At 42.3% G+C, this 23,946-nt stretch overlaps 9 protein-coding genes and 2 long non-coding RNA genes across 14 annotated transcripts; 5 read left to right on the top strand and 6 right to left on the bottom strand.

The window, feature by feature from the left end:
• Positions 1-7: 7 nt before the first annotated feature.
• Positions 8-3,380, top strand: LOC145707904 (U3 small nucleolar RNA-associated protein 18 homolog). Its single transcript, XM_081785493.1, has 6 exons — positions 8-102; positions 146-618; positions 718-985; positions 1,052-1,234; positions 1,282-1,507; positions 3,177-3,380. The coding sequence occupies exons 1-6, from the start codon at positions 9-11 to the stop codon at positions 3,310-3,312; spliced, it is 1,380 nt and encodes a 459-aa protein (XP_081641619.1). The 5' UTR covers position 8; the 3' UTR covers positions 3,313-3,380.
• A 129-nt stretch (positions 3,381-3,509) lies between these two features.
• LOC145707906 (thymidine kinase 1-like) lies at positions 3,510-7,355 on the top strand. Its single transcript, XM_081785497.1, has 6 exons — positions 3,510-4,797; positions 6,125-6,400; positions 6,442-6,553; positions 6,604-6,762; positions 6,807-6,950; positions 6,997-7,355. Exons 2-6 carry the CDS (start codon positions 6,242-6,244, stop codon positions 7,089-7,091), a joined length of 669 nt encoding a protein of 222 aa, XP_081641623.1. The 5' UTR covers positions 3,510-4,797; positions 6,125-6,241; the 3' UTR covers positions 7,092-7,355.
• Positions 4,066-6,046, bottom strand: LOC145707905 (uncharacterized). 2 transcript variants are annotated; one of them, XM_081785495.1, is made up of 9 exons: positions 5,785-6,046; positions 5,572-5,730; positions 5,359-5,523; positions 5,147-5,314; positions 4,942-5,085; positions 4,809-4,895; positions 4,435-4,652; positions 4,303-4,358; positions 4,066-4,256 (listed from the first exon to the last, which is right to left on the bottom strand). In XM_081785495.1, the coding sequence occupies exons 1-9, from the start codon at positions 5,962-5,964 to the stop codon at positions 4,078-4,080; spliced, it is 1,356 nt and encodes a 451-aa protein (XP_081641621.1). In that variant the 5' UTR covers positions 5,965-6,046; the 3' UTR covers positions 4,066-4,077. The 2 variants fall into 2 exon arrangements, with proteins under 2 accessions (XP_081641621.1, XP_081641622.1); XM_081785496.1 differs by having other exon boundaries at positions 5,359-5,517.
• A 1,638-nt stretch (positions 7,356-8,993) lies between the features above and the next one.
• Positions 8,994-9,595, top strand: LOC145708809 (uncharacterized). The gene is made up of 2 exons (XM_081786508.1): positions 8,994-9,102; positions 9,204-9,595. Exons 1-2 carry the CDS (start codon positions 8,994-8,996, stop codon positions 9,593-9,595), a joined length of 501 nt encoding a protein of 166 aa, XP_081642634.1.
• A 61-nt stretch (positions 9,596-9,656) lies between these two features.
• On the top strand, positions 9,657-10,169 carry LOC145709912 (uncharacterized). Its single transcript, XR_014134961.1, has 3 exons — positions 9,657-9,781; positions 9,833-9,922; positions 9,972-10,169. It is a non-coding gene; the product is annotated as an uncharacterized LOC145709912 (long non-coding RNA).
• A 655-nt stretch (positions 10,170-10,824) lies between these two features.
• LOC145709994 (uncharacterized) lies at positions 10,825-11,353 on the bottom strand. The gene is made up of 3 exons (XR_014134984.1): positions 11,257-11,353; positions 11,033-11,204; positions 10,825-10,989 (listed from the first exon to the last, which is right to left on the bottom strand). It is a non-coding gene; the product is annotated as an uncharacterized LOC145709994 (long non-coding RNA).
• Positions 11,354-14,569: 3,216 nt separating this feature from the next.
• On the top strand, positions 14,570-15,656 carry LOC145710424 (uncharacterized). The gene is made up of 5 exons (XM_081788179.1): positions 14,570-14,793; positions 14,851-14,950; positions 15,019-15,225; positions 15,302-15,469; positions 15,512-15,656. Exons 1-5 carry the CDS (start codon positions 14,688-14,690, stop codon positions 15,600-15,602), a joined length of 672 nt encoding a protein of 223 aa, XP_081644305.1. The 5' UTR covers positions 14,570-14,687; the 3' UTR covers positions 15,603-15,656.
• A 32-nt stretch (positions 15,657-15,688) lies between these two features.
• Positions 15,689-18,960, bottom strand: LOC145710423 (tuftelin-interacting protein 11-like). The gene is made up of 9 exons (XM_081788178.1): positions 18,851-18,960; positions 18,743-18,801; positions 18,116-18,697; positions 17,485-18,073; positions 17,323-17,399; positions 17,034-17,277; positions 16,504-16,986; positions 16,070-16,421; positions 15,689-16,025 (listed from the first exon to the last, which is right to left on the bottom strand). Exons 1-9 carry the CDS (start codon positions 18,938-18,940, stop codon positions 15,871-15,873), a joined length of 2,631 nt encoding a protein of 876 aa, XP_081644304.1. The 5' UTR covers positions 18,941-18,960; the 3' UTR covers positions 15,689-15,870.
• Positions 18,961-18,976: 16 nt separating this feature from the next.
• On the bottom strand, positions 18,977-20,149 carry LOC145710421 (sentrin-specific protease 1-like). The gene is made up of 6 exons (XM_081788173.1): positions 20,062-20,149; positions 19,932-19,964; positions 19,738-19,894; positions 19,386-19,688; positions 19,249-19,342; positions 18,977-19,208 (listed from the first exon to the last, which is right to left on the bottom strand). Exons 1-6 carry the CDS (start codon positions 20,115-20,117, stop codon positions 19,075-19,077), a joined length of 777 nt encoding a protein of 258 aa, XP_081644299.1. The 5' UTR covers positions 20,118-20,149; the 3' UTR covers positions 18,977-19,074.
• A 45-nt stretch (positions 20,150-20,194) lies between these two features.
• Positions 20,195-21,607, bottom strand: LOC145710422 (uncharacterized). Of its 3 annotated transcripts, none has more exons than XM_081788176.1 (4): positions 21,274-21,607; positions 20,857-20,999; positions 20,655-20,805; positions 20,195-20,603 (listed from the first exon to the last, which is right to left on the bottom strand). In XM_081788176.1, the coding sequence occupies exons 1-4, from the start codon at positions 21,336-21,338 to the stop codon at positions 20,480-20,482; spliced, it is 483 nt and encodes a 160-aa protein (XP_081644302.1). In that variant the 5' UTR covers positions 21,339-21,607; the 3' UTR covers positions 20,195-20,479. The 3 variants fall into 3 exon arrangements, with proteins under 3 accessions (XP_081644302.1, XP_081644301.1, XP_081644303.1); XM_081788175.1 differs by having other exon boundaries at positions 20,195-20,598; XM_081788177.1 differs by having other exon boundaries at positions 20,485-20,603; positions 20,644-20,805.
• A 286-nt stretch (positions 21,608-21,893) lies between these two features.
• On the bottom strand, positions 21,894-23,878 carry LOC145710420 (uncharacterized). The gene is made up of 7 exons (XM_081788172.1): positions 23,698-23,878; positions 23,466-23,645; positions 23,173-23,385; positions 22,985-23,129; positions 22,611-22,938; positions 22,123-22,561; positions 21,894-22,078 (listed from the first exon to the last, which is right to left on the bottom strand). The coding sequence occupies exons 1-7, from the start codon at positions 23,791-23,793 to the stop codon at positions 21,983-21,985; spliced, it is 1,497 nt and encodes a 498-aa protein (XP_081644298.1). The 5' UTR covers positions 23,794-23,878; the 3' UTR covers positions 21,894-21,982.
• Positions 23,879-23,946: the final 68 nt, after the last annotated feature.

Below are 23,946 nucleotides of genomic sequence, written 5' to 3'. Positions count from 1 at the left end.
ATTTCAGAATGATAAAGAATAAGCGAAAAGCGGCGATTGTGCTAAAGAAAAATAACGAAGAAAGAAAGGATGACGAGCAGAACGCTAACAAGTCCGATTCTGGTAAGTGGAAGATGTACTTATACTGGCATAATCGTTATTGTAGACTCCGAGTCCGAGGAATCTCTAATGGAGAGGTTGTTTGGGAAGAAAATGAAGCAGAGCGTCGTTTCCACTGCATCAAGTGAAGTGATTGACTCTGACAATGAAGAAACATCGGAAACGCCAGTAAAAACAGTTCAAGAACAGACGCCCCCGACGGTCGACGAAGATGAAGAAGATTGCGTGTGGCACGATGAGGATGATGATGTCGAGAGAAAAAAAGTGGCAGAAATGAAATTCGCCGAGTTTAGCGGCGCGTGGCTCAACGTAAAGCCGGTCGCTGAAGACGAGGAGAACTTCAGTGGGAAGATCTTCTCGAAACGCCGTGGAGTCCTCCCACAGGGCGAGATCGATATCGAGGAAGTAGGAACGCTCGTCATTGGGGGACTCGGCGGACTGCCGATTTCTGGCTTTGATTTTCATCCCCACGCTCCAGCGGCGATGCTCACTCAAGCGGACACTTTGGCGATGTTCAAGGTTAGAAAAAGAAAGAGAGAGACATATATGCATTGTCTCTAGAACTTGCCTTGAGAGAGTTTTTACGATTTGAAAATATTTTCGAACGTAAATTTTCAGATCGACGGTCGTGAAAACCCGCTTTTACAAGCGATCCGCCTTGACAACTTTCACATCAAATGCGCGCGCATTATTTCGAGAAACGAGTGCCTCGCCACCTCCCATGTCCAGTGGTTTTATAGTCATGATTTGGAGTCGGGCGCGATAACTAGAACGCCGTTCATCAAAGGCAGAGATCGGAAGCATCGCGTGGAACAGTTTTACACAAGCTACGAGTCCAAATACCTGGCCTTTACATCAAGAGATGGACCTATTCACATCGTTTCGAGTAAGTACTTCTCCTCTTCCTTGATTTCAGCAAGAGGTCATCAGTGAACTTACAAATCCTTTTCAGAGAAGAACAAGGAAGTCGTGGGAGTGCTGCAAAGCGCCACAGAACAGAATGTTGATGTAAAAATGTCAAAAGACGGGAATAGAATGTGGACGCTGTCAGAATGCGGCCAAGTGATGACTTTCGATCTGCGAAAAATGGAGCCAGTTCACAGTTTTCAAGATATGGCGGGATGCACGTCTCTAGGTAAAATTTATATTCCTGCTTTCGTCTTTCTAGAGCTTGTTTTGTAGGAGTCAACGACCAGGAGACAATTTTCTCGATCGGTTCGACCTCAGGATTGATCAACCTCTACGACGAGACATGCATGACGAAGGAATATCCAGATTGTTTGAAAACGTTGAAAAACCTGCGCGCTCCTGTGACGTTTCAGAAGTTTAACTCGACTGGCGAGCTGGGTATTTTTGGATCAGAACTGCTGCCCGATCAAGCCAGATTATTACACTGCCACTCACAAAGGTAAATTTATAGTTAGGTTTATTTATCTTCGAAAACGAGATCGCGTTCTTTAACATGCAAAAATTCTCCTTCGGGTGTTTTGTAAACTTGTTTATAGTCGGGGTGGAAGGTCACTTGTGTTAAGCGTGTCTGGATTATTTCGTAGTCCGAATCGTCGCTTTCGTAGTCGTTGTTGTCTTTATCTTCTTGGCCTGCTTAATTAATCATTTTTTTCAGCTATCAAATTATTAAATTTACCTTCACTATCTCTGACGGCTTGTTTAAGGCTTTGATTTCCTTCTGCAGCTTTTGAATTTTTATCTTTTCATGGAAAATCACTATTGATAGAGTAAAAAGCTATTAGATTCTAATTTACTGAAGTCTTAAGGAAATTTCCGCCGTCCCTTGAGCGTAAAGAGCATTTTCCGATGATTTGATAACTACTCCAATGTTTTTTTCACTGCCATTCGCATCGTTTTGGCGAGAGCTCGGCTTTTCCAACTGGACAGCTCTGATTGCCTCTTGCCTCCTGGTATTTTTTCTCCTCGTATTGAACCACTCGTAGACTTGGTTAAACGTTAAGTTTAACTCCACGCAGAGCCTGTTGATGCTCTCTCTCGATGGATACCCGTCACTTTTTTCGTACTCCATGTACAGCGGCTTTTTTTGCTCAATCTTCTCAGCTCTGAATGCTAACGATCGATTCTTCCTCTTGAACCAGTCAGCTAGGGTCGGCAACCCAACAAAAAATACCCAACAAAACCCAACAAAAATGACCCAACAAAAACCAAACAAAATAAAAACCACTACCCAACAAGAAATTTTCTTGTAGGGTTTTTGTTTGGTTTTTTTTTCGGGTTATTGTTGTGTTTTCTGTTATGTTTTTGATGAGTTGCATGGTCATTTTTTTGGTTCATTATGGGGAAATAACAAAGAATTTAAAAAGTATTCATTATCCGGGATCATTTGTTCTCAAGACATGTCATATTTTGCCGAAATCAAAAATTTACCAAACAAAAACCAAACAAAACCCAACAAAAAGTAACCCAACAAAAACCTAACCCAACAAAAACCCAACAGAAAAAAACGAACAAAAACCCAACAAAACAAAAACCACTACCCAACAAGAGTTTTTTTGTTGGGTTGCCGACCCTAGCCAGTCAGAGATCTGCAAACAGGTCAAATTTAGTTCCATGGAAAGATTGTACGTGCTCTCTATCGATGGCTTTCCGTCACTTCTTTGGAACTCCTCGTTCAGTCGCTTTCTTTGGGTATCGCTGAATTTTTTTTCTTCCTTATATCTTCTGTTACCGAACCATTGACCGATATGTGTATGACTTTTGCCAAGTTTCTTACTGAAACTGTCGATATCCTCCTTGGAAGGATACGAATTCTCATCAAAGGCTCGTTTCAAAAAATTGAAATCGTCCTCAGTGAACATTTCAGCAGGATGCATCTTCACCTTCGATTCTTTCAATTGTGCAAATTCAGGATTCACCTTCTTTTCGGTCTGTCTTCTGAAACTGAACCAAGTTCGGATCTGCGCACAAGTTTTTTCAGTCGTTTTTGTGAAATGTTCGACATCTTCTTTTGATGGGTACGGGTTGACTGCGAATGCGCGTTCTAGATAATCCTTGTCTTCTTTATCGAACACTTTATTCCATTTCCCGCGCTAAAATCATATTTTTAGTGTTATTCGAAACTTCCCCGGACAACGAAAGCTGGACACGATAAGTCAAGGAGGATTCTCGCCGAAATCTGGTTTTATGGCAATTGGAAACAGAAGAATGCAGCTTTTCAAGCTCAATCACTATCCGAACTACTGATTAGTACTGTCGCTGAAAGTTACATTTTTTTCTGATGGAGGCAATCGACTGTTACCGGAATTGGAAAACTCATTTTTAAAATTTTCCGATTTCTAGATTACGCGATGATTTTTCATTGATATCGGTAATTCTCTCAATTTAAGAATAATCGCCAATCCAGGTAAGCCAACTTACTTTTTTCTCCACCAGCAGCGGTTCATTCCCGATCCCTGTAGAATTTTCCATCTAAATTGTCTTTGAACTAAGATCAAAGAATCTTTTAAAAGCTGATAGTTTTTTTCTTTGTCAAATTAAAAACAAATATTTGTCGGGAAAGCCTCGCTTTATGGAGCGAAGAATTCCCAAGGCTAGGGGTAGTAGCGTTCCGCTGATTGGGTAGATGGGCTCAGTGGCTGATTACTATTGGCTGGCCCGAAAAATGCCAGTCCATTTCCGCTCTCCCGATTTTATGATCGGAAATTTAAAAAGCCATTAAAAATGTACCTTATGGTTTTTCACGTTCGTTTGTCTCTACGGTCGCGCATACACGCCAAGGCTGAGAACATGGTGGCGTTCATAATCGGCCTCTTTCCCCACTTGTAAAACGGCCAGGCTAAACCTAGGAACTACATAACCAAACAGTGACATTTTAGTGTCTCCAAGTTATTTCTGCATGAAATTATGTAGAACTAACATTTTAGCTGATGCTATGAAGGTGTTTCCTTTAAATTCCTGCATTGCAACTGCACGAAACTTCAAAAATCATAATAGTAATTAACTCTTAATTTATTTATTTTCCATTTCTTTTATCTCGTGTTCTGTGACAGTTAAAACGTGCTCACCACAGGGAGATAGCACGGGATGGGTAAAGTCGTCCGGCAATTCTATTTTCGTCAATTCGGTGCAGATGAATTCGTATTCGTCCTCAGAGTCGCTGAATTCTTCATCATCATCTTGAGATTCAGCTGAAAAGATTTAGTTAGGCCAGGTTTTATCGATTTGGTTTCTTACTAAACGCCGAAATAGTTATATATTTCATTGCTCCTTTTTTAGCCTTTGCTTTTTCTTTATATTTTGGTGAAAAAGTAATACTTCGAGTACGAAGTTGTAGACTCATGTCTAAAGGAATTTTCTACCGTCCCTGAGCGACCATGAGCGATATTTTCCTCCTCAACGTCAGCCAGGTCATCTGACGACTTAGCTACTCCGCCCAAGTTCTGTGCGCTCGTCCAGTCGTCATTCTTCCCAGAGGAGACGTTTTGGGTCTCGAGCTCAGGCTCCTTTAGGGGGGGTTTTCTTTCTCGTTTCAGGTCATCCTCCTCGGATGAATTTTCACTCGACTCTTTTCGAAGGCCTCTCACCTAAAATTTAGTTTTAGTGATATTCGATGAAGCGTCAAGGAAGATTCTCGCCATTTTGAAGATCGACTTTCTAGAATCTCCATCTCCGTTTTCTCTCTTGTTGTCATGGGCGATTCTTAGGATTTTTCCGACAATCTTCATAAAGGTAAAAATTACTTTTTTTTCTGGCGTGAGTAGTTCTTTTTTTATTCCCACGGTAAACTCTTCCTCCTCATCAGTAGTTTCACTTGGATTATTCATTCCCTTAGCAGAAAGTATATACAACTGAAATTATAGAAATAATTTTTACCTCTCTGCGTTTTTTCCAAAACCAATAAGAAACATATCTTTCGGAGCGTCCGATTTCAGAAGCCAGCTGCTTACAAAGTCGAGGCGACGGGTGTTTGTTTTTTCGCCAGGCATTTAATAGCTTCTTGTTACTTATCGTTTTCTTCTATTATTTCAATGAGTTGAAGCCTTTTACTTAGATGCAATTGAAGTAGTTTTTTCCTTACATGAATGCAATGCTTATGGCGGTTGTTGACAAACCAAATGTAAATCTGTTTCTGTGATTTATTCACTGTTTTTGCAATTTTCTTCATTTCACTTGCAGATGGATAAGGGTTCTTCATAAGTAGCTCAGTCATTTTTTCATTGAACTCGTCTTTTTCGATTTTCGATTTCTTTGTCATTCTGTCAAAGGGAATTCAAATGTTTCAATACTTACGCGGATGCCATGTTTCTGCCGATTGTTACTAAACCACGAATAAATCTGCTTCTCAGATTTACCCATCTTTTTTGAAATTTTCTTGACTTCGCTTGCTGATGGATAAGGGTTCTTCTTAAATAACTCGTTCATTTTTTCAGTGTACTCATCTGTTTTCGACTCTTTCTATATTTATTTCTTAGTTAGAGGGAATTTGAATTTGTGAGCACTCACGCGGATGCCATGTTTATGTCGATTATTGGCGAACCAAGTTTGAATTTGTTCCTCTGATTTACCCAATTTTTCTGCAATTTTTTTCATTTGACTATCAGACGGGTAAGGATTTTTCACGAAAAGCTCGTTCATTTCTTCATAGTGTTCATTATTTTTCTTCTATCAGAACAATCCGTTAGGGCATTGTTTCAAGTTGAAACTTTCAATACTTACATTTATGCCATGTTTACGTCGGTTATTCGCGAACCACATATAAATCTGCATCTTGGATTTACCCATGCGCTCTGAAATGTCCTTCAGTTGAGCATCAGAAGGATAAGGGTTCTCTTTTAGAAACTCGGTCATTTTTTTGGTGTACTCATCAGCTTCACTATTAGGTTTGATCTTCGGCATTCTCTAAGACTTTTCCAGCTCAGATTTGCAATTTTTCACAATTCGGATCATTGATTTTTTATCCTTTATCAACTGCGCCATCGAGATCCCCCGCCAATTCGGGTTCGAACCAATTTCAATGAATGCGATAAATAATGAGTAATCTAACAATAGTTTTTAGTTGCGAATCCTGCCATTTCCGACTGCCTGCAAAGTTCCTGCCATTTTACTGATAAACCTGAGCTGTAAATCCTCATAATTTAACCAAATTTGGTTTTAGAATCTTTCCATTTGAACCATGGATACCATCTTGTGCAACGCGCTTCCTCGCACTAGAAATGGTCAAATCCAGCTGATCTTTGGCCCTATGTTCTCCGGAAAGTCGAGTGAGCTTATGCGGCGTATCGTTCGTTATCAGTATGCTAACAAGAAATGCCTCGCTGTCAAATACGCCCGGGTAAGAAGCATTTATTAAGCCTATACTCAAATGAATTCAAGGATACCCGGTACCATGATAGCGCCATGGCTACACACGATCAACGGACAATAGAAGCGCTCTCTGTTATGAATCTGGGAGCGCTTCGTGGAAAAAATCTCGACGACGTCGACGGTAAGACAAAATTAAATGCGTACGAATAGAGTTTTCGACCTTTTGTTCAGTCATTGGAATTGACGAGGGACAGTTCTACCCAGATTGCATCCAATTCGCCGAGGACATGGCAGGAAAGGGCAAGATCGTCATCATCGCTGCTCTCGACGGCGATTATCGACGCCAAGGATTCAACAAGATCACTGACTTGGTTCCACTCGCTGAATCTGGTAAGATATTTGATTAGTTAGCGAGCGCATTAGTTGGATTTTAGTTATCAAACTCAGTGCTGTGTGCATGATTTGCGGCGACGACGCTGCCTTCACAAAGCGCATCCAGCAGAATGACCACCGACTCGAGCTTATCGGTGGAGCTGATACTTACCTCGCTGCTTGCCGAGGATGCTTCGAAAAGAAAGGTAATTCGTCATCTTCTCGACTGAAATTCACTGATTCCCATTTTAGGAGAGGAGATGAAAATCCGCAAGAAAGCTCCCCTCGCTGTTGCCAACCTTAACATTGTCAACATTGCAGCCAACAACCAAAACTCCCAGAATTAGCAATTTGAAAAAGATGGTGCCTCTCGGTCATTGTCGACCGAGATCTTCTTTACATTCCTTCCCTCAGTACCTCTCACATTCCTTTACTATTCCACATTCCATTTACTGCCGCTATAATCCAAAACCATCTCCTACTGAAACCTATGGTCCTTTTTTCATTCTCATAAAAGGCCATCAGGTGACATAGGAGATATTCTTACATTCTAAAAAACCAAAAAAACCCACAAAAACTTTAAAAGACTAAAAAACACAAAAAAAAATTCAAACCAGTATTCTTTCCTAATATAATAAACAAAATATATATAAACCATCCATCAAAGAGCTTTTATCAGAGCAATAATAGCTCGATCAAGGCTTGATCATCAAGCAAAAGTCTTCGAGTAATCTTAATGCAGGGAGCAGAAAAATAGGCGAGCAATGAATGAGACCTGTTGAAAAACTTTCCATAGCGCGCGCTGGAGAAGATATTCATGATACAGGGGGAGTGTCCGCCCTCGAAATCCCTCCTAAAATCGACATCTCTAACTCCCTCTATTTCGCTCTCTGTCGCTTGTCCTTCCCTCTGTGTCATTTATAAACAGAGGCGATTGACTGACCATCTCAGAGTTAAACAAAAATCTCCCAATTCTCCAAGCAATGAATGTTCTTGTCATCTTCTTCTTGGCTCTTTCCGCCGTCGCCGATGCTCGATCCGCATTCGCAAAGTCATCATTCATCCGCCACCACAAAGGTCCCCAAAAGCCATCTGCTCGGGATATCAGCATTGCTGAATACAGAAGACGAATAAGAATAAGCAATTTGCAACGTTTGGTTCGTGTCTGAGCCAAATTGTACTCCCTGACTGTTTCCAAGCCCTTGAATGTTTCTGAGCTATTTACTTCCCATGACCCGTTTTCCAAAATATAATACGATTTTATAAAAATGTCCTTGAAGCATTACGAAGTCGCGTGTCCACTTTCGAATTCCCACAACGAGCTGTCAAAACCACTCGTGTAGAATGGCCATCTAAATAATGTTTGCACTTTGCATCTCAACAACTTGGTGAATGAGACTTTGATTTAAATTTTTTGCTTGAAATGGCAGTCGTCGTAGATAGAGACAACCTTTCAAAGAACCCTCTCAAGGCCGGCATCTGGGGTGCAATTTATCAGACGACAAGGGGACCGCGTAGAACTTGCACAGCTGTCAAGGAAGAGGGTAGTCAAGAATTTATGATTAATGCAATCGGAACTTCTAGTTAGTCACATAAATAAACATAAATTTGCAAATACATTCTAATTAGAACCAGCCTCGATCAATATCGTTTATATAAACTGTTATTACAAAACCTCCTGACTCGAGGAGCTGTAGCGCTCACCAGTCATGGAAAATATGAGATTGAGAGTGTATATAATTTAGAACTACTGTGTAATTTATACTGTATAAATTATACAGTATAAACTACTTTCCTTTCGTCAGACATAGCATCTCCTAGTCTACCGTTTCAGGCAAAATTTTCAGACAGACTTTCTACCCGAAGTATAAGAAATATAAGCTCCGAGACGACGCCGATGTTACTGTAGTTCAACACGGTATTCAACGTCTTCTTTCTAAAAACTTAGGCCTGGATACAAACTTTCCATAAAAACTAGACATCAAGAATCTAAATCAGCACCAGAGTTTGAAAAAATGGTGAGCGCGAGCCACGAGCGAGCGCGAGCGAGTGAGCGAGCGCTCATGCTCACTCGCTCACCATAAAATTCCGGGCCGCCGCTCCCGCTCACTCGCGCTTGCCAACAGTCATTATTAATTAATACACCCTGGAGACAGAGTATTACGATATTTGAGAAATTTCTCTTTTAATCGCGTTATAATGCCCGTCATTGTCTTTCTATATTAAATTATGCGTTAAAAATTACAATTATGATAATTCTCAAGGAAATTCTCGCTAGAAAGGCCCCCGAAAAGCTGCGAGCGAGCGCGAGCGAGCGAGCGAGCGCTCTTGCTCGCTCACTCATTAAAAATATTTCGGGTCTGCGCTCACGCTCACTCACTTAAGAAAAAAATTGAAGAGTGTCTGCTCGCGCTCGCTCACTCACAAGAGCTTTGACCATTTTTTCAAACACTGATCAGCACAAGCTGGTATCTTTATCCGCTCAGATCATATTTATGTGTCACCAATTCTTGATTCTTGGACAGAAGGGCTATCAATCTTCGTGGCAACCGAGTGGTACGATGGAAATCTTACGGATTGGGTATCCAGCGAATACAATGATTCCGATACAGCACGCCTCGAAGTCTGCCAACAGATCTCCTCCGGTATCGCCTATCTTCATGGGCAAGGCCTGACGCATGGTAACTTACGCCCGTCAAATGTGCTGTACAAATCCACTCACACTCCTGGCGAGTTCAAAATTCAACTCAGTGACTACGGCCTAGAAAGGCTCTTTTCCCGTGGTGCAAACGATGAATGGCCTGTGCCGGAAATAGTCAACGGAAGTTCCAAGGACAGTCTAGGAGAGTGACTTGTTGAGAATCATATTGTGCAGCTTCATCCAAGTTGAGATATCCCCTAGCCTCAGAATGCTGATAAATCCTCTGACATGTTTTTGGTGGGATGCCTTTTCCTGTATGTATTCACTGGGCTCCAACCGTACGGCCTGAATGTAGCGGAAAATGTGAAAAACGGCAGCTTAGCTGTCGACCCGAGTGTAAGCACACGTGCGGATTATAATTATTTTCCATCGCATTGAATAATTCAGATCGTTGGTCCTGAGCTTCTGGAAACCGTGAAATTCCTGCTCAACACAAATAACAAATTGAGAATCAAGGCCTCGCTTCTGAAAGAACAGGTACTGCTTTAAAATCTAGAGAAACTTTAGCTTGAATCTTTTTTTCTAGGCTGCCTTGAAAAGCATATTTCTCGAGGAAAAAGAGGATCACGAGATATTGAATCGACTCTTTTGAATCTACCTATCTTTTTAAAGATTCTACGACTGTATTTTCATACGCGAAACTGTTGGCTTGTCCGTTCTTTCTATAATACAATAAAGGCACAGTGAAGAGAGGGACTCATTTTCTTCGAAGTTGTCTTTTCTAGTTGTGACTTATGAACGGAATTGAAATTTCACTTTGGTGCTGTCGAATGTAGTGGCAGGTAGCAGTGCAGGACACGGGCGCGAGACTCGTTTCTGAAATTTTCCGTTTTATGAAACTGTGCTGTGATTGTTTTGAAAATACCCATGAAGGATGAGAGAATCACTCTGCGCTCGATGAGCATCTGCTTCGCTCGGTGGTTTCTGGACTTCATTACTCGATGGAGGCGAGTCTGATTGATTTTTTAATCCAAAAAAAATTTTTTTGAAAGCTTCAATCACCTGAAATGACCGGATCATGAAGCAATAAATTATCGGGTTTATCACAGCCGTGCAGTATAGAAGCACTAGTATTCGATATAATTTTTGTTACTTATGTTTATAGAAAAAAAATAATTTTATTTATATCACATTCCTTTGAACACGTATTTGGTGATGAGGATAGCCAGTGGGAGCGAGTGCGGAATATGTTCAGGGTCTTCATTTTCTTCAAAGAGTTCAAAAATCAATCTCTTGGGTGAAATTGCTTTCTGGTTAATCAGTACCAAGCTATTACTAGTCGATACTTGTGGTCATTTTGCCACCGATAGTAGTTGATTGGACTCTCTATAGTTAGTATTTAGTTATTATTAGTATAAGGTGATGAACTTTGCCTATTTCATGAGCGACTCCGACATAGAAGGAAAGAATCTGGTCCGGCATCCAGCAGATTAGAACGATGACTGTCACGAATGCACTGATCTTAGTGAGAATGCGGCGGCCAGTTGAGACGATTCTAGTTGTGTTGCAATGGCGAGGGATTCGTAGCGCAGATTTACGTTTTACTTTAAATCGAGATTACTAACAGAATTGCCCGGTTAGTGGTACATTTCACATGGGGAGTAAACCCCTGTTGAGTGCGTTCTTTGAGGCGACCCCTGGCCGTCTGCGTAGGAAACATAGAAGACCGATGTTGGAGGCTAGAATGATGAAAGAGGGGATTAGCCAGCAACATAGCAGGCGCATTATACAATGGAACAATGCCACAGCGTGCGAGGTGCTGAACAATTAAGTTATAAATAAACACAAACACTAGTCTCTGCTATTCTTACTATTTGAAGCCGCAAAGCGGGTGTTCCGAAAAGTGTCCATCGTCTGTTGAATGCAGCCGTCCCACGGAGTACAGCCAAACGGGCAGGGACAAAATACCCGAGACGATCCAAATACAGCAGGCCTGAATTTGAGATTGCGGACTTTACTTGATCACTTGAAAATGAGACCTGTAGTTGAACGGAAGACTTTGCTCGCCACTTGCGAAAAGATGTCTTTTGGGGCCCGTAAAGTACTGCTAAATATCGATCTATCGTCATCACTTATGTTGAGTTGCAAAAAGTGCTTGTTTATTTTACTAATGCCATAAACTGAGCATGAAACTCTTCCTGTGACGAATAAAACTGAAGCAGTTAGGTTGATGTTTGTCATTCCAAGAACAATTTTGCAGCCAGTATCTCCAAGATCAAATTTAGCGATCATTGCAAAAGCCTAAAGAGCTTTGATTTCACAAGAATTTCGCTCTTTCCCTTGCGCACCTGTGGAAAAAGTCCAAGACTAAAGAGCCAGTCATTCAGTGAGATGTGGATCAAATATATCTCCGAGGTTCTTCTTTTTACACGCGCAGGATGTCTTCGCTTATTGATAATTTATACAGCAATGGAAACTATACCTGATAAGCGTCGTAAATGCAATAGTATTGAGCACACAACCAAGACAGGCGACGACAAGTAGGCCTTTGAAGGTTAATTCAAAGTTAATAAGCAGGCTGCGGGCCAGCCTTCTTCATTATCATACGACTTATAATAACTTTGGGATTAGCATTCGGGGTTCTTTTTGGCGCTGATCTGGATTTTATTTATTCTCATCGACTTTAGGTCGAAAGGTTATTGTAGTTTATTCTGCCCGCTTCTTTTAGATGTTCTTTTTTAACTTGATGATAATATCATCATGATATTACTTTCTGTTAAATTCAGTACGACGGACTATCAATTATAGTCTATCATTGATTCATGGTTTACGGCTAAATGTCATGTAGTTCTGTGTAGATTTAACATAAGATAACAGTGAGCTTAAATTTAACTTGTTGGAAACCTTTTCCTGTCGAGAGGACGCAAACAAGCGCCCGCGAAAGTATGCTTTCATCGCTGTTTAGTAGCAAAAGTGTACTATCTTCTCCCTCGCTCACATAGTTGGATATATTCTCTGTCATTCGGCATCAAATTAAAAAGATTGACAATGTCTGGGCGGGCATGCAATTCGGTGTTCTTCTTTTACTCCACTAAGTAAGGGATGTAATTTGTATCGAACTTGGGCACAGTTTGATCCGTTCAGTTAGGAGTAAGACACCAGACGCGCCCCATCACGCCACCCATGTGTGCCTAATTAAATTCTACTTAACCAAGTTAACTGTTACTTTCCTTAATATAAAGAGCCAATTACCGAGCTAAATATAAATCTGAAGGTAAAAATTCAAGACTGATCAAAATTCTTGCAGTGGTTTTTCATTTATGAATCAACATTTTGACTTGATTAGATTTATTCTAGTGCAGTTTTGATGATGGTTCAATTTTCTATGGTCTGTTTGTTTTAGTTCGTCAATTGCATGAGACTTCATGCAACAACAAAGTCCATAAACGTCACCGAGCATGCTCAAGCATTTGTATCTTTTCGTGACAGTTTTATGATGCATGGGATCTTGATGCATGATGGTACTTGCGCGATGCTACGAAGAATCGTAGCCGAGTAGGAACGGAACTCAGTCACTGCTGTACTTTGCGGCTGCCCCTTTTAGAAGTGATTTCACTGTGATCGTTTGTGTCGGTGCTGGGACAGTAACAGGTGCTTTGATCAAACAAAAGTCCTCAATTGTTTGTCCGCTGAGCGATTTTCTGCGGCCCTGGACGTGTGCAGAGGCAGCTTCGTCCCATGTTTATCTAATGTTAACAGGCACAGTTACCCTGACAATCACAGAAGAGTGTGCCCAAGCCCATCCACAGTCGCAAAACTTTGCCCAGCTTTATATCATTTTTTCGATACAGTTTCAGATAGAAATTGGGAAACAATTTTCGGAAAAAAGGCACAAGCACCAGAAACAATGAGAGAGTAGAGCCATGGGCTGTAAGGAGTCGAAGATAGCACCGCCTGCAGATCTAGGGACGGGAATGAAAATGCAAAATCAAAATCCCCTAGGGGTAGACAGTGAAGACTCTCTGTCCTTCAAATATTACAAAATCCGATAATGTTCCAACCTGTGCCACTCGGATAGCCCTCCCAGTGCACCCCAATATCATTTCTTAATGAGCCCATAATTAAAAATATCGAGCAGCTTCAGTAATTAAAGGAAAAGCGCGCCATTTTCAGCCCTCAACCCACCATCACACTTTGTGAATCAATCGTTTTTTCACACTATTGCAAGCCTGGATGCTTGGAACAGGAACCATTAAAATGGGCAAAGATTAAATGTTTAAACTTGTGTACATTGGATAAAGCGAAATGTCTTCGCTTTGATTTTGCGGACCCCACATCATTCACTTAGACACCCATTCCAAACAATTAGCTGACGTTTTGTTACTAGGATTATCTTCTGAATAGAACAGTCACTTCGTTCAGAGTTGTTTGAATATTTTAGCTTGAATTTTAATATAAATCAGTACATAAAAAGTTGTCATTGAGAGTCTTCGCCGTTCTCATTTCTGCAAAGATGAAAACACAGTGCCGGAGATACTTGAGGATGAACTTACGGACGAGGAGGTCTTCAAAAACTATCACCACGAAGCTCTGAAACGACAAAACTTCCTCCGCGAAAACCACCGCGATACACCCGCGCTAGCACTTTCCAAAGAGCTCTGTATATCCGCGGAGAAGTCTGCAAGAAAGTATTGCAAGTAAGTGAAATACTATACAGTTTTTTGTAGAATTGATGTTCCCGTCACAAGCCTTCATGATTTCATGAAGCCGTCGGGACTGCTGTCAAATTGTTGACGCAGCTCAAACAGGCAACGGACGACGGTAGTCTAACAGAGACGACTTTCAAGTGCTCTTCCTTTCCAATCGCTTCCTGACTCTGATTTTCAGCGATCGAACGGCCGACTACCAGACAGGCCAAAGCGTGGCATTCTTCGCGAGACGAGTTTCAGAAACAGAACTTGAAGAGGATAAACAAGATTGTGCTGTTCTTGCTTGCCACAGATGGTACGACCAAATCGTCGCTTACTTAGAAGGTTTGGACCGAGAAGATTTTCAGCCGAATCAAGCCAAGTTTGCTGAATGGTGCGATTTTAGTCAGGCAGGGCAATAATTAATACTAAATCCACCATATAAAAATTGCGATAATTATGAAACCTAAGATCGAAAGAGCCTAAAATAGCTAGTCTGGAGCGAAACCAAAGAAGTCGGCTTTGGAGTTGCGCATGACTCGGACAAGGGAATCGTCGTTGTCGCTAAGTACCTACCTCAAGGAAACAGCGAGAATCAGTACGACCTCAAAGTTATGCTTCCAGAGCGGCCATGGAAGGAAATCAAAGAAGAGGAGATCAAAATGAACGAGAAAAAAACGAGCGCTCGGCGCGAGCGTGTAAAAGAGCTCAATAAGGACGGTGCGTATAGTTTATGGCTTGATATTTGAAGGTAACAGTAGTCATCCGCGATTTTAGAGCAGTTCGAGGGCTACCAGCTGGATGCTCTTTCGCGGCACAACGCGCTAAGACAGAGGCACTGTGATACGTACAATTTAGAGCTATCGCGTCGTCTTTGGTAAGTACCGCTCTACAAAACGCTCCTTCCATAATTGAATAGTAATTAGTAATTTACTAAATTCATAGCCAAGAAGCACAGCAGGAAGCTACTTCTCGAATACAAAGCCTTTCCAGCTCGAGTCCGGAGAACCTACCCTTCGAAGAATCGATAAGCAGTTCCGACGGGACGAATTATAGAGTGTGTGCCATCCCAGATCCAGATGACAAGGAAGAAGATCCAGAAGAATCAAAGCTGAAAATTCTTACACGCGAGACTATTTTCGAATGGTACAGGCACGAGTTTGAAAATTTTATTTTTGGCGATAAAGCTGATTTCTTTCACTTCGAATATATTCATTCTCGGTAAAAGCCAACTTCAAAACTACCTCAAATCGCTCGATGCGAAAAAGTACCCAGATAGATCAAAGTTCAATTCGTGGTGCTGCTTCACCCAGCTCGTGTGGCGCCAATCGTACGAGTTCGGCTTCGCTATCCAGTACGACAATGAAAACAGAGCCCATATCGTCGCCAAGTACAGGTACTAGACTCAAACCTGTAGTCGCGATGACCCGATTTTCAGAAGCCATGGAAACGTCAGCAACTGTTATTTGGAGAATGTAGGACTGCCAAAGGTGCCCCAGCGAAGTAAATCAACTTCAAAAGCCGAGTAAATTCCTCTTTTCATTTTTTACATTCAATTTTTGCAATAAAAACGAAACAAAGTAATGAAACTTTTATATATTGCCGTTGTAAAAATGCAAACTGAAAGAGACAAAAGTAGATTCTTTGAAAGACTTTGTAGTGCCGATTCTATTCGAATGTATAAGTCTCGGCGAAGCGGGTCAAGTTGGAATCAAAGAAAAATGAGTTTGATAATAATCAATTTTAATATGAAAGAATAATGGCAGTTGCTTGATAGTGGCATAAAGTTAAAGTTTACTAGAGTGCTTTGTCATAAATAGTGTTGAGTGAAGTAGGAAGCCAGTCACCAGCACCGTCGGAAACGAAGCAGACGCCCTGATTCACATATAGCGTCAACTTGCCCAGGGTGAATAGATCGTTTCCATCCTCTTGTCGTCCCTTCGGCATAAAAACTGAAAGCCAAGATTATTGATTATCGACTTATTGATAGAGATACCGATATTTCTTTTCTGCGCGCCGTAAGAGACCAAATCCTTGAAGGTCTCAAGTTCAGCGTCTGGCCCGTCGTCATCTGAGCCTCTGTGACCAAACTCAAAGTCGTTAGTCGAGGAAGCGCTTTCATCGTCGTCTTCATCTTCATCGTCTTGCCAGTTGCTATCCGGCATTGGTGGAGGAGGAGGCGGCGGGACGTAACTTTCAGGCATCTTTTTCGCATGATCGTCGCAGGCTTGGGCCATCACTTGCAGAATCTTCGTCAAGCAGTCTCGGACAACAGAGGATTTCTTGAGTTCTGGCACGAACTGATCATACCAGAGGCGATACCAAGTGGCAACATTTTTCAAAACACACTAGAGTAGAAAATCATTAATAATTAAATATTTTATTTATTAATTAATTAATAAATATTACTCAACAGAAATATGGACTTACAGTTGGAGACCTGACCCATCCTCTGACAATTTGAAGCATATTTGGAAAGAAGAAATCGACGAGCATTTTGTTTACCGCTCCCATGGGCACGTGATTGACCCAGTTTTGAAAGGGCTCAAGAGTTTTTGGCGAAACAGAATCTGTTGGTATCGTTAGGTTCTTCAGGTACTGCGCAAGTTTGGGCACAACTGCTTGCATGACGAATTGATCCCACTCTGCCCCAGACCAGACGGCTTTCCACGGCTCGATCATGATGAACGCAGAGCTGTCTCCAGCTTGCCACTCGTTTAGGGAAGTCTTAAGCATCTGGCGAATCTGAGTGATCATCAGAGACATGTTCGATTTGCCAAGGATTGGAATCCATGGCGTAATCCAGGTGTCGATACGGACAGGATCAGTGTAAGGGTTCCAGTTTTGAACGGTGTTGTTGATTTTTGGGAAGATGAGCTGGAGAACCATGTTCGACCAAATCGCTTCCGGGATCTAAGTAAAACATTTTAAATAGATCGCCAGGGATTTACTGTAATTACCTCAGGTTTCCAAACAGCGATGAAGTGCAACATTTTGACGGGAAATCGCGCGTCCCATTTGAGAATCGCTGCACGAACCGGAGGAAGCCACGCTTTCCATAGAATCTCGGAATAATGCTCTTCTAGGATGCCACCCCAGAATTTCACTGTTTCCACCATTTGCTCCGGCTCTTCAAGAGGGTCCCAATTGTTCAGATGAATACAGAGTAGATTGGTCACTTTCACCGTGTAGAATGATGGAAGGCTAATTTAAAGAGTTATTACTGAAATTCAGCTTTCGAGAACTTACTCGAACTCAATCCAGATATTGTGATGGTCCAGTTTCAGTAAAGCTATGAGTTCCTTTGCTTCATCTAGGTCCGCAATCTAAAGAAATTATCAACCGACTCTTCTTTATTTCAATTATTAGAATTTTCTTGACAATAATCAGGTGATATTAATAGTGAATTACCTCTGTCTTCACAATATCGATGCATTTAGTCAATTGAACCATCGCAACAGTATCTCGCTTTATCTGTTTCATCATTGTGTCTTTCTCGTGATTTCTGTGAAGAACATGTTCTTCTCGTTGAGTTTTCTCCCTCGCTCGTTTCAGCAGCTCCCTTTCAGTGTTCTTTACCAGCTCGTTGAGGTTATACTCGAGTTCTGGGCAGCTCCACACTTTTTCGACTTCTTCTTCCGAGGAACTGTCCGAAGAGCTGTCCGAAGATCCCTCTGATTTCGACCTTTTCTTTCCCTTTTGAGAGGGAATGTACCGCGTGTCCGTGATTATCCGCTGGTTCTTTCCTGTCATGTCGATGATTTTCACTCCGGCTGTCTTTTGTTGCGGAATCTCGTCCTCAGAATCTGTATCTCTCATCGCATAGCCACTTCCACTCAGCAGCTGATCGACTGTCTTGTATTGATATTGCGGCTTTCTCTTCTTCCCTGATGACTGATTCTGCTGAGGGCGGATTTTCCATTGCGGACCTTTGGCTTCTTTCTTTTCCTGCTTCTCCATCGCTTTTTTCTTTATTTCTTCGGTAGGAAAATGCAGTAAACTGAAAATTTAATTTAATAAAAAAGTAGGATTACGAGTTTACCTTTGTTTAGTCCTCTCAGTTCCAGCCGCACCGAGTCCAGTTCCCTTTTTTCTGTTGACAGCTTCGACAGGATTGATCATTCCTTGATCGTATTTTCCCAGACCACGGCCTTCTTTATAACCCATCTTCGCCATCATTCGCTCAGCGAAAGAACCCTTCTTCGCGAATTTACCGAAGTCCTTGTCTTTCTTCTCCTTCATTCCAAAAAGCGTTGTCATCGAGTATCCACCCTTGGCAGAGGTGGCTCCGCCGACTTTCAACCCACTAGTTGGGTCTATTCGCGTCTGCAGTTTTTGCGGCTGCTTTGGTTCTGGTTCCGATGTCGGAGTTGGCTCTGCAGACGGCTCTCGCGGCCGTTTATTCCCCAGGTACTCTTTTTCGTATTCTTCGTCGTTTGGATCGAGAACTTCTTGGTCATCGTCCTCGTCATCTGAGCTTTTGATGTCTTCAATCGTCTCCTTCAAATCTTTTTCATCGTCTTTTTCTTCTGATTTCTTTCCGGCTGAGCCTTCTTTCACGCCTCCCGAGACGAACGCAACTCCAGATGTGTAGTCCACTTTGCCCTTTCTCCCTCTGCTCTGTCTAAAAAAAGCTTTATAAAGCTTGAAAATTGAGGTTTTCTACAACCTATTGTAAGTAAACTGGCCTTCATCATCATCATCGTCATCTCCAAAGACTCCATAGATCTGAAAATCAATGGTAAGTTCCTTTTTCGCCTTTGGTATTCATTCCTACCTGTTGATTCTTCGTTTGTCTTCGCGGGCGCGAGTTAGCAAAATTGAACTCGTTCAGCATTTCCATTTCGGCATCTTCATCTGACGACATCGCAACGATCTAATAAGTAGAAGTGGATATTTTTAATCGAGAATTATATTAATATTAGAAGCGTGTAATGATAAAGAAAGAACTGGCAGGTGAGATACGGGCAGAATTCGAAGATTTCTAAAAAAGGAATTTGCTTAACGGAGGAGTTTTTCTTGGAGAAGCTCGAACTTTATCAACTTCCTCAAATTGGGCATGTCATCTTGGCTGAAGTCGAAGGCAGCATCGCGGGAAACATATTCCGAGAAGGTCATCACGAATACTCCGCAGTCTGAACAAATCTTTCAACATTATTTTCTCTTCTTTTTTACCATTAGTATTCTTTTGCTGGGGAACTTTTCCCGAGATCGATTCGGTCTTCCAGTCATCGCCCAGTGGACAGTTTTGCTTCACCTCGTGCTCGGTCTACAATTATCAGTTTGAAACATCTGAGATCAATCAAAATTACCTTCAAGTACTCAAGAAGAATCGACAAGCATTTCGGGTTATGTCCACCCATTGAATCGCAATAGCGGAGCACCTTTTTCCTCGTGTCAGCAAACGCCAGCGTCCAATGAGTCCCGCCAATGTGGATCGGGAACAAGATGATGTCTGTCTTGAAAATGTTGCATTTCCGCGTCCATCGTTTGACTGCAGCATGGCCTGCTTCTTGAAGCTTCGGGTACAAAAAGCTGTTGAAGGAATGCACCCGAAGCATGGCCGGATTCTGGAGAGACCGCTGCTCGATCAACTTTGCGTACAAGTTGATCACCTGAATAAGAAGTGAACTCATTGAAGAAAGATTTGACTCTTTTGCTTACCTCTCCATCGACCCATCTCGTTCCGTTCAAGCTACTCAGATGATCCTTGGTAATGAACAATGGCGAAATCTCCGCAACAATGTCATTCGAGTTCTTTCCAACCAAAGCTGCTCGGACAAAACTATCCATTTCATCGTCGTATTCTGGAATGGGATCACTAGAATGTTAAAACAATTGATCATGAGCTTGAATACTTTTGCGGTGCTTGAATCCATCCTTTTGCGCATCTGATTCTTGGGTCAATTCATGCTTTTATATGTAAGAGTTATTGTAATAAGAAAACGAACCTAGAATCGATATAACGATGAAATTTGACCCATGAACCTGCGAAAGAAATCAAGAAACACGGCGAAAATGCCGCAAACGCCCGGTAACACCATCTATTGGTTCCTGATTAGATTAATAATTACTAGTCACTGTCAAATAGCAGCGTGAAGAGAATGAAGAGTCATTGCTCTTGGAAGTTGGAACTTTATTCGAACTGGAACTGGAGAGGTAAAGACAGTGAAATAGAAAGGAAGGAAACCAGTCTACTAAATATTAAGGGAGTAGGCAATCTTGTTGGAGAAAAGCCTAATGAAAAATAACGATTGACGATGTCTAGTCCTTTAATTTTCAGCAGCAGGAGAATGTACAGACACCAATTAGAATTTTGAAAGAACACGAATGATTTCACCAAATGACTGCTTGTGTTACCTAGAGAGGGTAATGTCGCAGCGAAGTTGCGTCTCGAGCGAGTCAGCTAGCGCTTCTTCGACGGTGCTGGCGAGTTGTTCGGAGAGGTTCTGCGACAGCTCCGCTTCGCGCTCATCCCTGGCGCACTGCACCAGGGCCCGCTGCTCCCGGAAGCCATATTTGCGTCTGAACTGAAATTAACTTAGCCTTGAAGCGAGAAGCATGCACTACTGTCGACGTACGTGGCTTCTGCGATATAGTCAATTACGGCATTGCTGTCTTCCTCGAAGAACTGGCGCTTTCGTTTCGCCAAATCTGAGCGCGATTCTTCAATTACTTCTTTGTTTCGTACTTCTAGCGACGATGGAGGAAGCGTGTTGTGTGGCATGGGCACTAAAAAAAGCCATTCTCATAAGTTTTGTAGAAACAAAGACGAAATCGAACCTGTTTCATCAAAAATACGCAGTTTTCGCACATAATCCAGCCGATCACGCTCGTAGTTTTCGACAAAACGCGTCAATTGTGGCATTATTCGGCAGTTCTGTGTCCAGATGAAGTATTCCAACTGTATACACTTCTCTATTGTTCTGAAACAACATGAAAGTCGATTTTTTTCGTTTCAATTTGAAATTATTGATTCATTTTTTGAATGGGAACGCGCTCTGGGAAAAATGAGTCACGCCCGCGAGGGAAAAATACCCAAAAAGGGAAAACTAAAAAGAAGATAATCGTGAAATCTCATTATGAGAGAGAATGTTTTGAATCAAATGAATTTTTATGTAGAAAAATAATTTGTATTTGAAAGTAAGAAAAATGTATATTTGATTTATTTATTTACCAAATAATGTTAAGTTTGCTTACTTTGTCTTTTTGAAATTATGGAAGCTGAGGTCCGATTCATGTTGCTGCTCATTTTGATGTTCCATCCCTCGGGCGATATTTTCCAGGAAGCTTGTTCTCCCGGCCTGTTTCTTTCCTCCTGTCTTACGAAAACAAATCTGTGGCTTGATGAATACCCTCGGAGTCTGCTTGATGATGAGGCGGGTTCTCGGACACCCACGCGCAATCGAGTAAATTTAATTTCGCTGGGATCGAGATTATCACAACGGCATCAAAATACAACCCGTGGAAATACAGCCCTCATAAAAACACTGGAACCACGTGAATCGCCACTGGATATTCTTGTTTTTCTGAAGAAATCATATCAAGCGGAAAACTGTACTCGCAAGATGATGTAATCTTAGATTGAGCTATTTGGGGTTAGAGGCTCTACTTAGGCTCTTCTAGGGCTCGCCGAACTGTGTGGAAACCTTAATCAGGGCCCTGGAAGCTCCAGTGGAGTTGTGACAGTTATATATTAAAACTCTGACTCAGGTTTTTACACAGGTCGCTGAGCTGAGGGTTGAACAAACCCGGGGTTACTATATTCATTCATATTTCACCTGCTACAAAACTAAAAGAAAATAAGAACGGCTCAGAAATAAACAGAATAAAAACATTTATTTATAGCAAATATAAACATAATAATGCTTGAACTTAAAAAAAAGATAGATTTTTGGCAGTGGAAGAACTAGTCGAGTAGGCTTTTGTTGTCAAATGGTTGGTACTGTTCGTCGATGAGTTTCTTCATGAGCATTAGCCGTCGCTGGCGGAGGATGATGATGATCTAAAACGTTTTTTATGATCTCTGCGGATGGCTCCGTGACTTACCATGATCGTGATGCAGAAGATCAAGGCGAGAGAGGTGAACTTGGCCCATGCCGGAATCGTCTGGTAGATGAGTTCGCCTTCTGCAATCTCAATTTCCCAAACATTTTCTGCCTCTTCATCTTCGTACTCGTCGTAGTAGTTGAGAATGTTGCCGAGTCGGGGGGAGAGCTCCTGCTTCATTTCAGTGATTTCCGTGGTGGTCATGTTGTCGAGAACAGTCTGGGAGAAGTTGCGCAGAGTGTCGATGATGTCAATCACGTCATCGATGATTTCGTCGATGATTTCGTCCTCAGTCTCTTCAACTGCCATTCGCACAACAGGTAAATCTGGGTCGACATCAGCTGCGATCGGAATGAACACAATCATCTGGGAGAAGTTGTAGTTGTTGTCTTCGGATCTACGTCGCCTGCCAGACACGCCATCGATCGAAGCCGTGCAGCTGAAGATACGAATGTAAGAATCCCTTACCGATGGAAAAGAAAGCTTACGTGAGCTGAAATTCAAGACCAGCGCCGAATGTGAAGACCTGGAAACTGAAGGCCACACCTTGGGCAGTGGCTGGAATTCCATTTCCGATCTGGCCGGTCGCCTGTGCGACGGAGACGGGGAAATCGACGCCGGGGACGACAGCACCGTTTGTGATAATTTGGATAGAGGGAGAGCTGCTGGCGACGCCGTTCTGGACTGGTTGAACGAAGCAATCACCAAGAGCCATGCTGTGCACTCCTGTGGCCATGTTCGCCCCAGCGGTCAACTGGACGTGAATGCGTTCACCAATGACGTAGTTGACGCTGAGAGAGTTGGGAACTCGTGTAGCTAAAATAGAGATTTTCGATGGAGGATTACGTCTCTCAGACAGTACCTGAGATAGCGGGTGTTACTCCCCAGGCGGTCTTGTAGAAGTTGAAGATTGGCTGCCAGACAATCATCTGGTTAACGACATTCTCCTCGCGGAATTCAGGAGTGATTCGTCCGATGGCAGGTTCCGTTCGAACTGCACAATCGACCTGTAGTTTTGATTAATTACTGATTTTTAAGGACTTGGTTGACCTTGATGATGGGTCGTGGCATTGAGATGATATCTGAGAGACGATCGAAAACAAATGTCTCGGAGAAGACGATTTCGCCGGTGGCCGCGTTCAGCTGCGAAGGCCGGTTGGGACACGTCAGATCGAAGAAACCGTTGTTAGATTGCGTCGCAGGGCCGCAAGATTGCTGTCGATTACCGTTGCCGTTGCACAAAAAGAGCGGATCTTGGCAACCCTGAAAGGAAATTTCGTAACCATTTCGCCTCAGAAAGTGAAAAAGAAATATCTAGCGCAACTTATCGGGATCGAACTAACCTGCACCATGACGGAGTCAATACCCTGTGCATACTGAGCAACTGCTTGTTCTGGCACGCGGATGGAGATAGTCGAATCAGCCCGGCAAAAGACCTGTGCTCGCCACTCGCAATTCTTGCCCACGAAAGGCTGTCCTGCTGGTGGAACGCACACGTAGTCATTTTCATCCCTACACGATGGCTACAAAAGCCGTTAGTTTCTCTGTTATTCTTGGTTTTTATCTCTCGCTTACCTGACAAGTACACCCATTCTGACAAGGCTGCGAAGCGCAACCTACTCCTTGACTAGCAACAACTCCAAGAGTCGCTAGAATAGCGAAAAATCTCATCTCAAGAAACTTAAAAAAAAGGAAACAAAAAAATAACTTAAAAAGGGAAACTTAAAAGGAAACTCAAAAGTGAGCGGCAAAGGCCCCAGCAGTCGCTTATATTTGGCTCGATGTCGTTTATGCCGGCAGCAAACGACCGGGAGCGCCCTTGGT

The sequence above is a fragment of the Oikopleura dioica genome, chromosome XSR (genome assembly GCF_907165135.1).
Source record: "Oikopleura dioica chromosome XSR, OKI2018_I68_1.0, whole genome shotgun sequence".
Classification (NCBI taxonomy): domain Eukaryota; kingdom Metazoa; phylum Chordata; class Appendicularia; order Copelata; family Oikopleuridae; genus Oikopleura; species Oikopleura dioica.
Note: the sequence above shows the minus strand (reverse complement) of the source record. Positions and strands in the feature narration are given on the sequence as shown.

What these genes read in the sequence shown, in the direction of transcription:
- LOC145710424 (XM_081788179.1), top strand. Translation starts at nt 14,688, where the DNA reads ATGCTTCCAGAGCGGCCATGGAAGGAAATCAAAGAAGAGGAGATCAAA. An exon ending in GAGCTATCGCGTCGTCTTTG is followed by an intron (nt 14,951 to 15,018) that starts GTAAGTACCGCT and finishes CTAAATTCATAG; the next exon opens with CCAAGAAGCACAGCAGGAAG. An exon ending in CATATCGTCGCCAAGTACAG is followed by an intron (nt 15,470 to 15,511) that starts GTACTAGACTCA and finishes CCCGATTTTCAG; the next exon opens with AAGCCATGGAAACGTCAGCA.
- LOC145710421 (XM_081788173.1), bottom strand. Translation starts at nt 20,117, where the DNA reads ATGGTGTTACCGGGCGTTTGCGGCATTTTCGCCGTGTTTCTTGATTTC. An exon ending in CGAGATGGGTCGATGGAGAG is followed by an intron (nt 19,689 to 19,737) that starts GTAAGCAAAAGA and finishes CTTCTTATTCAG; the next exon opens with GTGATCAACTTGTACGCAAA. An exon ending in CCAGCAAAAGAATACTAATG is followed by an intron (nt 19,209 to 19,248) that starts GTAAAAAAGAAG and finishes AGATTTGTTCAG; the next exon opens with ACTGCGGAGTATTCGTGATG.
- LOC145710420 (XM_081788172.1), bottom strand. Translation starts at nt 23,793, where the DNA reads ATGAGATTTTTCGCTATTCTAGCGACTCTTGGAGTTGTTGCTAGTCAA. An exon ending in AGTAACACCCGCTATCTCAG is followed by an intron (nt 22,939 to 22,984) that starts GTACTGTCTGAG and finishes TCTCTATTTTAG; the next exon opens with CTACACGAGTTCCCAACTCT. An exon ending in TCTTCTGCATCACGATCATG is followed by an intron (nt 22,079 to 22,122) that starts GTAAGTCACGGA and finishes AAAACGTTTTAG; the next exon opens with ATCATCATCATCCTCCGCCA.
- LOC145707905 (XM_081785495.1), bottom strand. Translation starts at nt 5,964, where the DNA reads ATGCCGAAGATCAAACCTAATAGTGAAGCTGATGAGTACACCAAAAAA. An exon ending in TTTGGAAAAAACGCAGAGAG is followed by an intron (nt 4,896 to 4,941) that starts GTAAAAATTATT and finishes CTTTCTGCTAAG; the next exon opens with GGAATGAATAATCCAAGTGA. An exon ending in TATAACTATTTCGGCGTTTA is followed by an intron (nt 4,257 to 4,302) that starts GTAAGAAACCAA and finishes AAATCTTTTCAG; the next exon opens with CTGAATCTCAAGATGATGAT.
- LOC145710422 (XM_081788175.1), bottom strand. Translation starts at nt 21,338, where the DNA reads ATGGAACATCAAAATGAGCAGCAACATGAATCGGACCTCAGCTTCCAT. An exon ending in CATAATTTCAAAAAGACAAA is followed by an intron (nt 21,000 to 21,273) that starts GTAAGCAAACTT and finishes ATGTTGTTTCAG; the next exon opens with AACAATAGAGAAGTGTATAC. An exon ending in GACTATATCGCAGAAGCCAC is followed by an intron (nt 20,599 to 20,654) that starts GTACGTCGACAG and finishes ATTTCAGTTCAG; the next exon opens with ACGCAAATATGGCTTCCGGG.
- LOC145707904 (XM_081785493.1), top strand. Translation starts at nt 9, where the DNA reads ATGATAAAGAATAAGCGAAAAGCGGCGATTGTGCTAAAGAAAAATAAC. An exon ending in CGCTAACAAGTCCGATTCTG is followed by an intron (nt 103 to 145) that starts GTAAGTGGAAGA and finishes TCGTTATTGTAG; the next exon opens with ACTCCGAGTCCGAGGAATCT. An exon ending in ACACTTTGGCGATGTTCAAG is followed by an intron (nt 619 to 717) that starts GTTAGAAAAAGA and finishes GTAAATTTTCAG; the next exon opens with ATCGACGGTCGTGAAAACCC.
- LOC145710423 (XM_081788178.1), bottom strand. Translation starts at nt 18,940, where the DNA reads ATGTCGTCAGATGAAGATGCCGAAATGGAAATGCTGAACGAGTTCAAT. An exon ending in GATGGGTCAGGTCTCCAACT is followed by an intron (nt 16,422 to 16,503) that starts GTAAGTCCATAT and finishes TTTCTACTCTAG; the next exon opens with TGTGTTTTGAAAAATGTTGC. An exon ending in CGCGCAGAAAAGAAATATCG is followed by an intron (nt 16,026 to 16,069) that starts GTATCTCTATCA and finishes CTTGGCTTTCAG; the next exon opens with TTTTTATGCCGAAGGGACGA.
- LOC145708809 (XM_081786508.1), top strand. Translation starts at nt 8,994, where the DNA reads ATGATAATTCTCAAGGAAATTCTCGCTAGAAAGGCCCCCGAAAAGCTG. An exon ending in ACTCATTAAAAATATTTCGG is followed by an intron (nt 9,103 to 9,203) that starts GTCTGCGCTCAC and finishes AACACTGATCAG; the next exon opens with CACAAGCTGGTATCTTTATC.
- LOC145707906 (XM_081785497.1), top strand. Translation starts at nt 6,242, where the DNA reads ATGGATACCATCTTGTGCAACGCGCTTCCTCGCACTAGAAATGGTCAA. An exon ending in AAATCTCGACGACGTCGACG is followed by an intron (nt 6,554 to 6,603) that starts GTAAGACAAAAT and finishes CCTTTTGTTCAG; the next exon opens with TCATTGGAATTGACGAGGGA. An exon ending in GGTTCCACTCGCTGAATCTG is followed by an intron (nt 6,763 to 6,806) that starts GTAAGATATTTG and finishes GTTGGATTTTAG; the next exon opens with TTATCAAACTCAGTGCTGTG.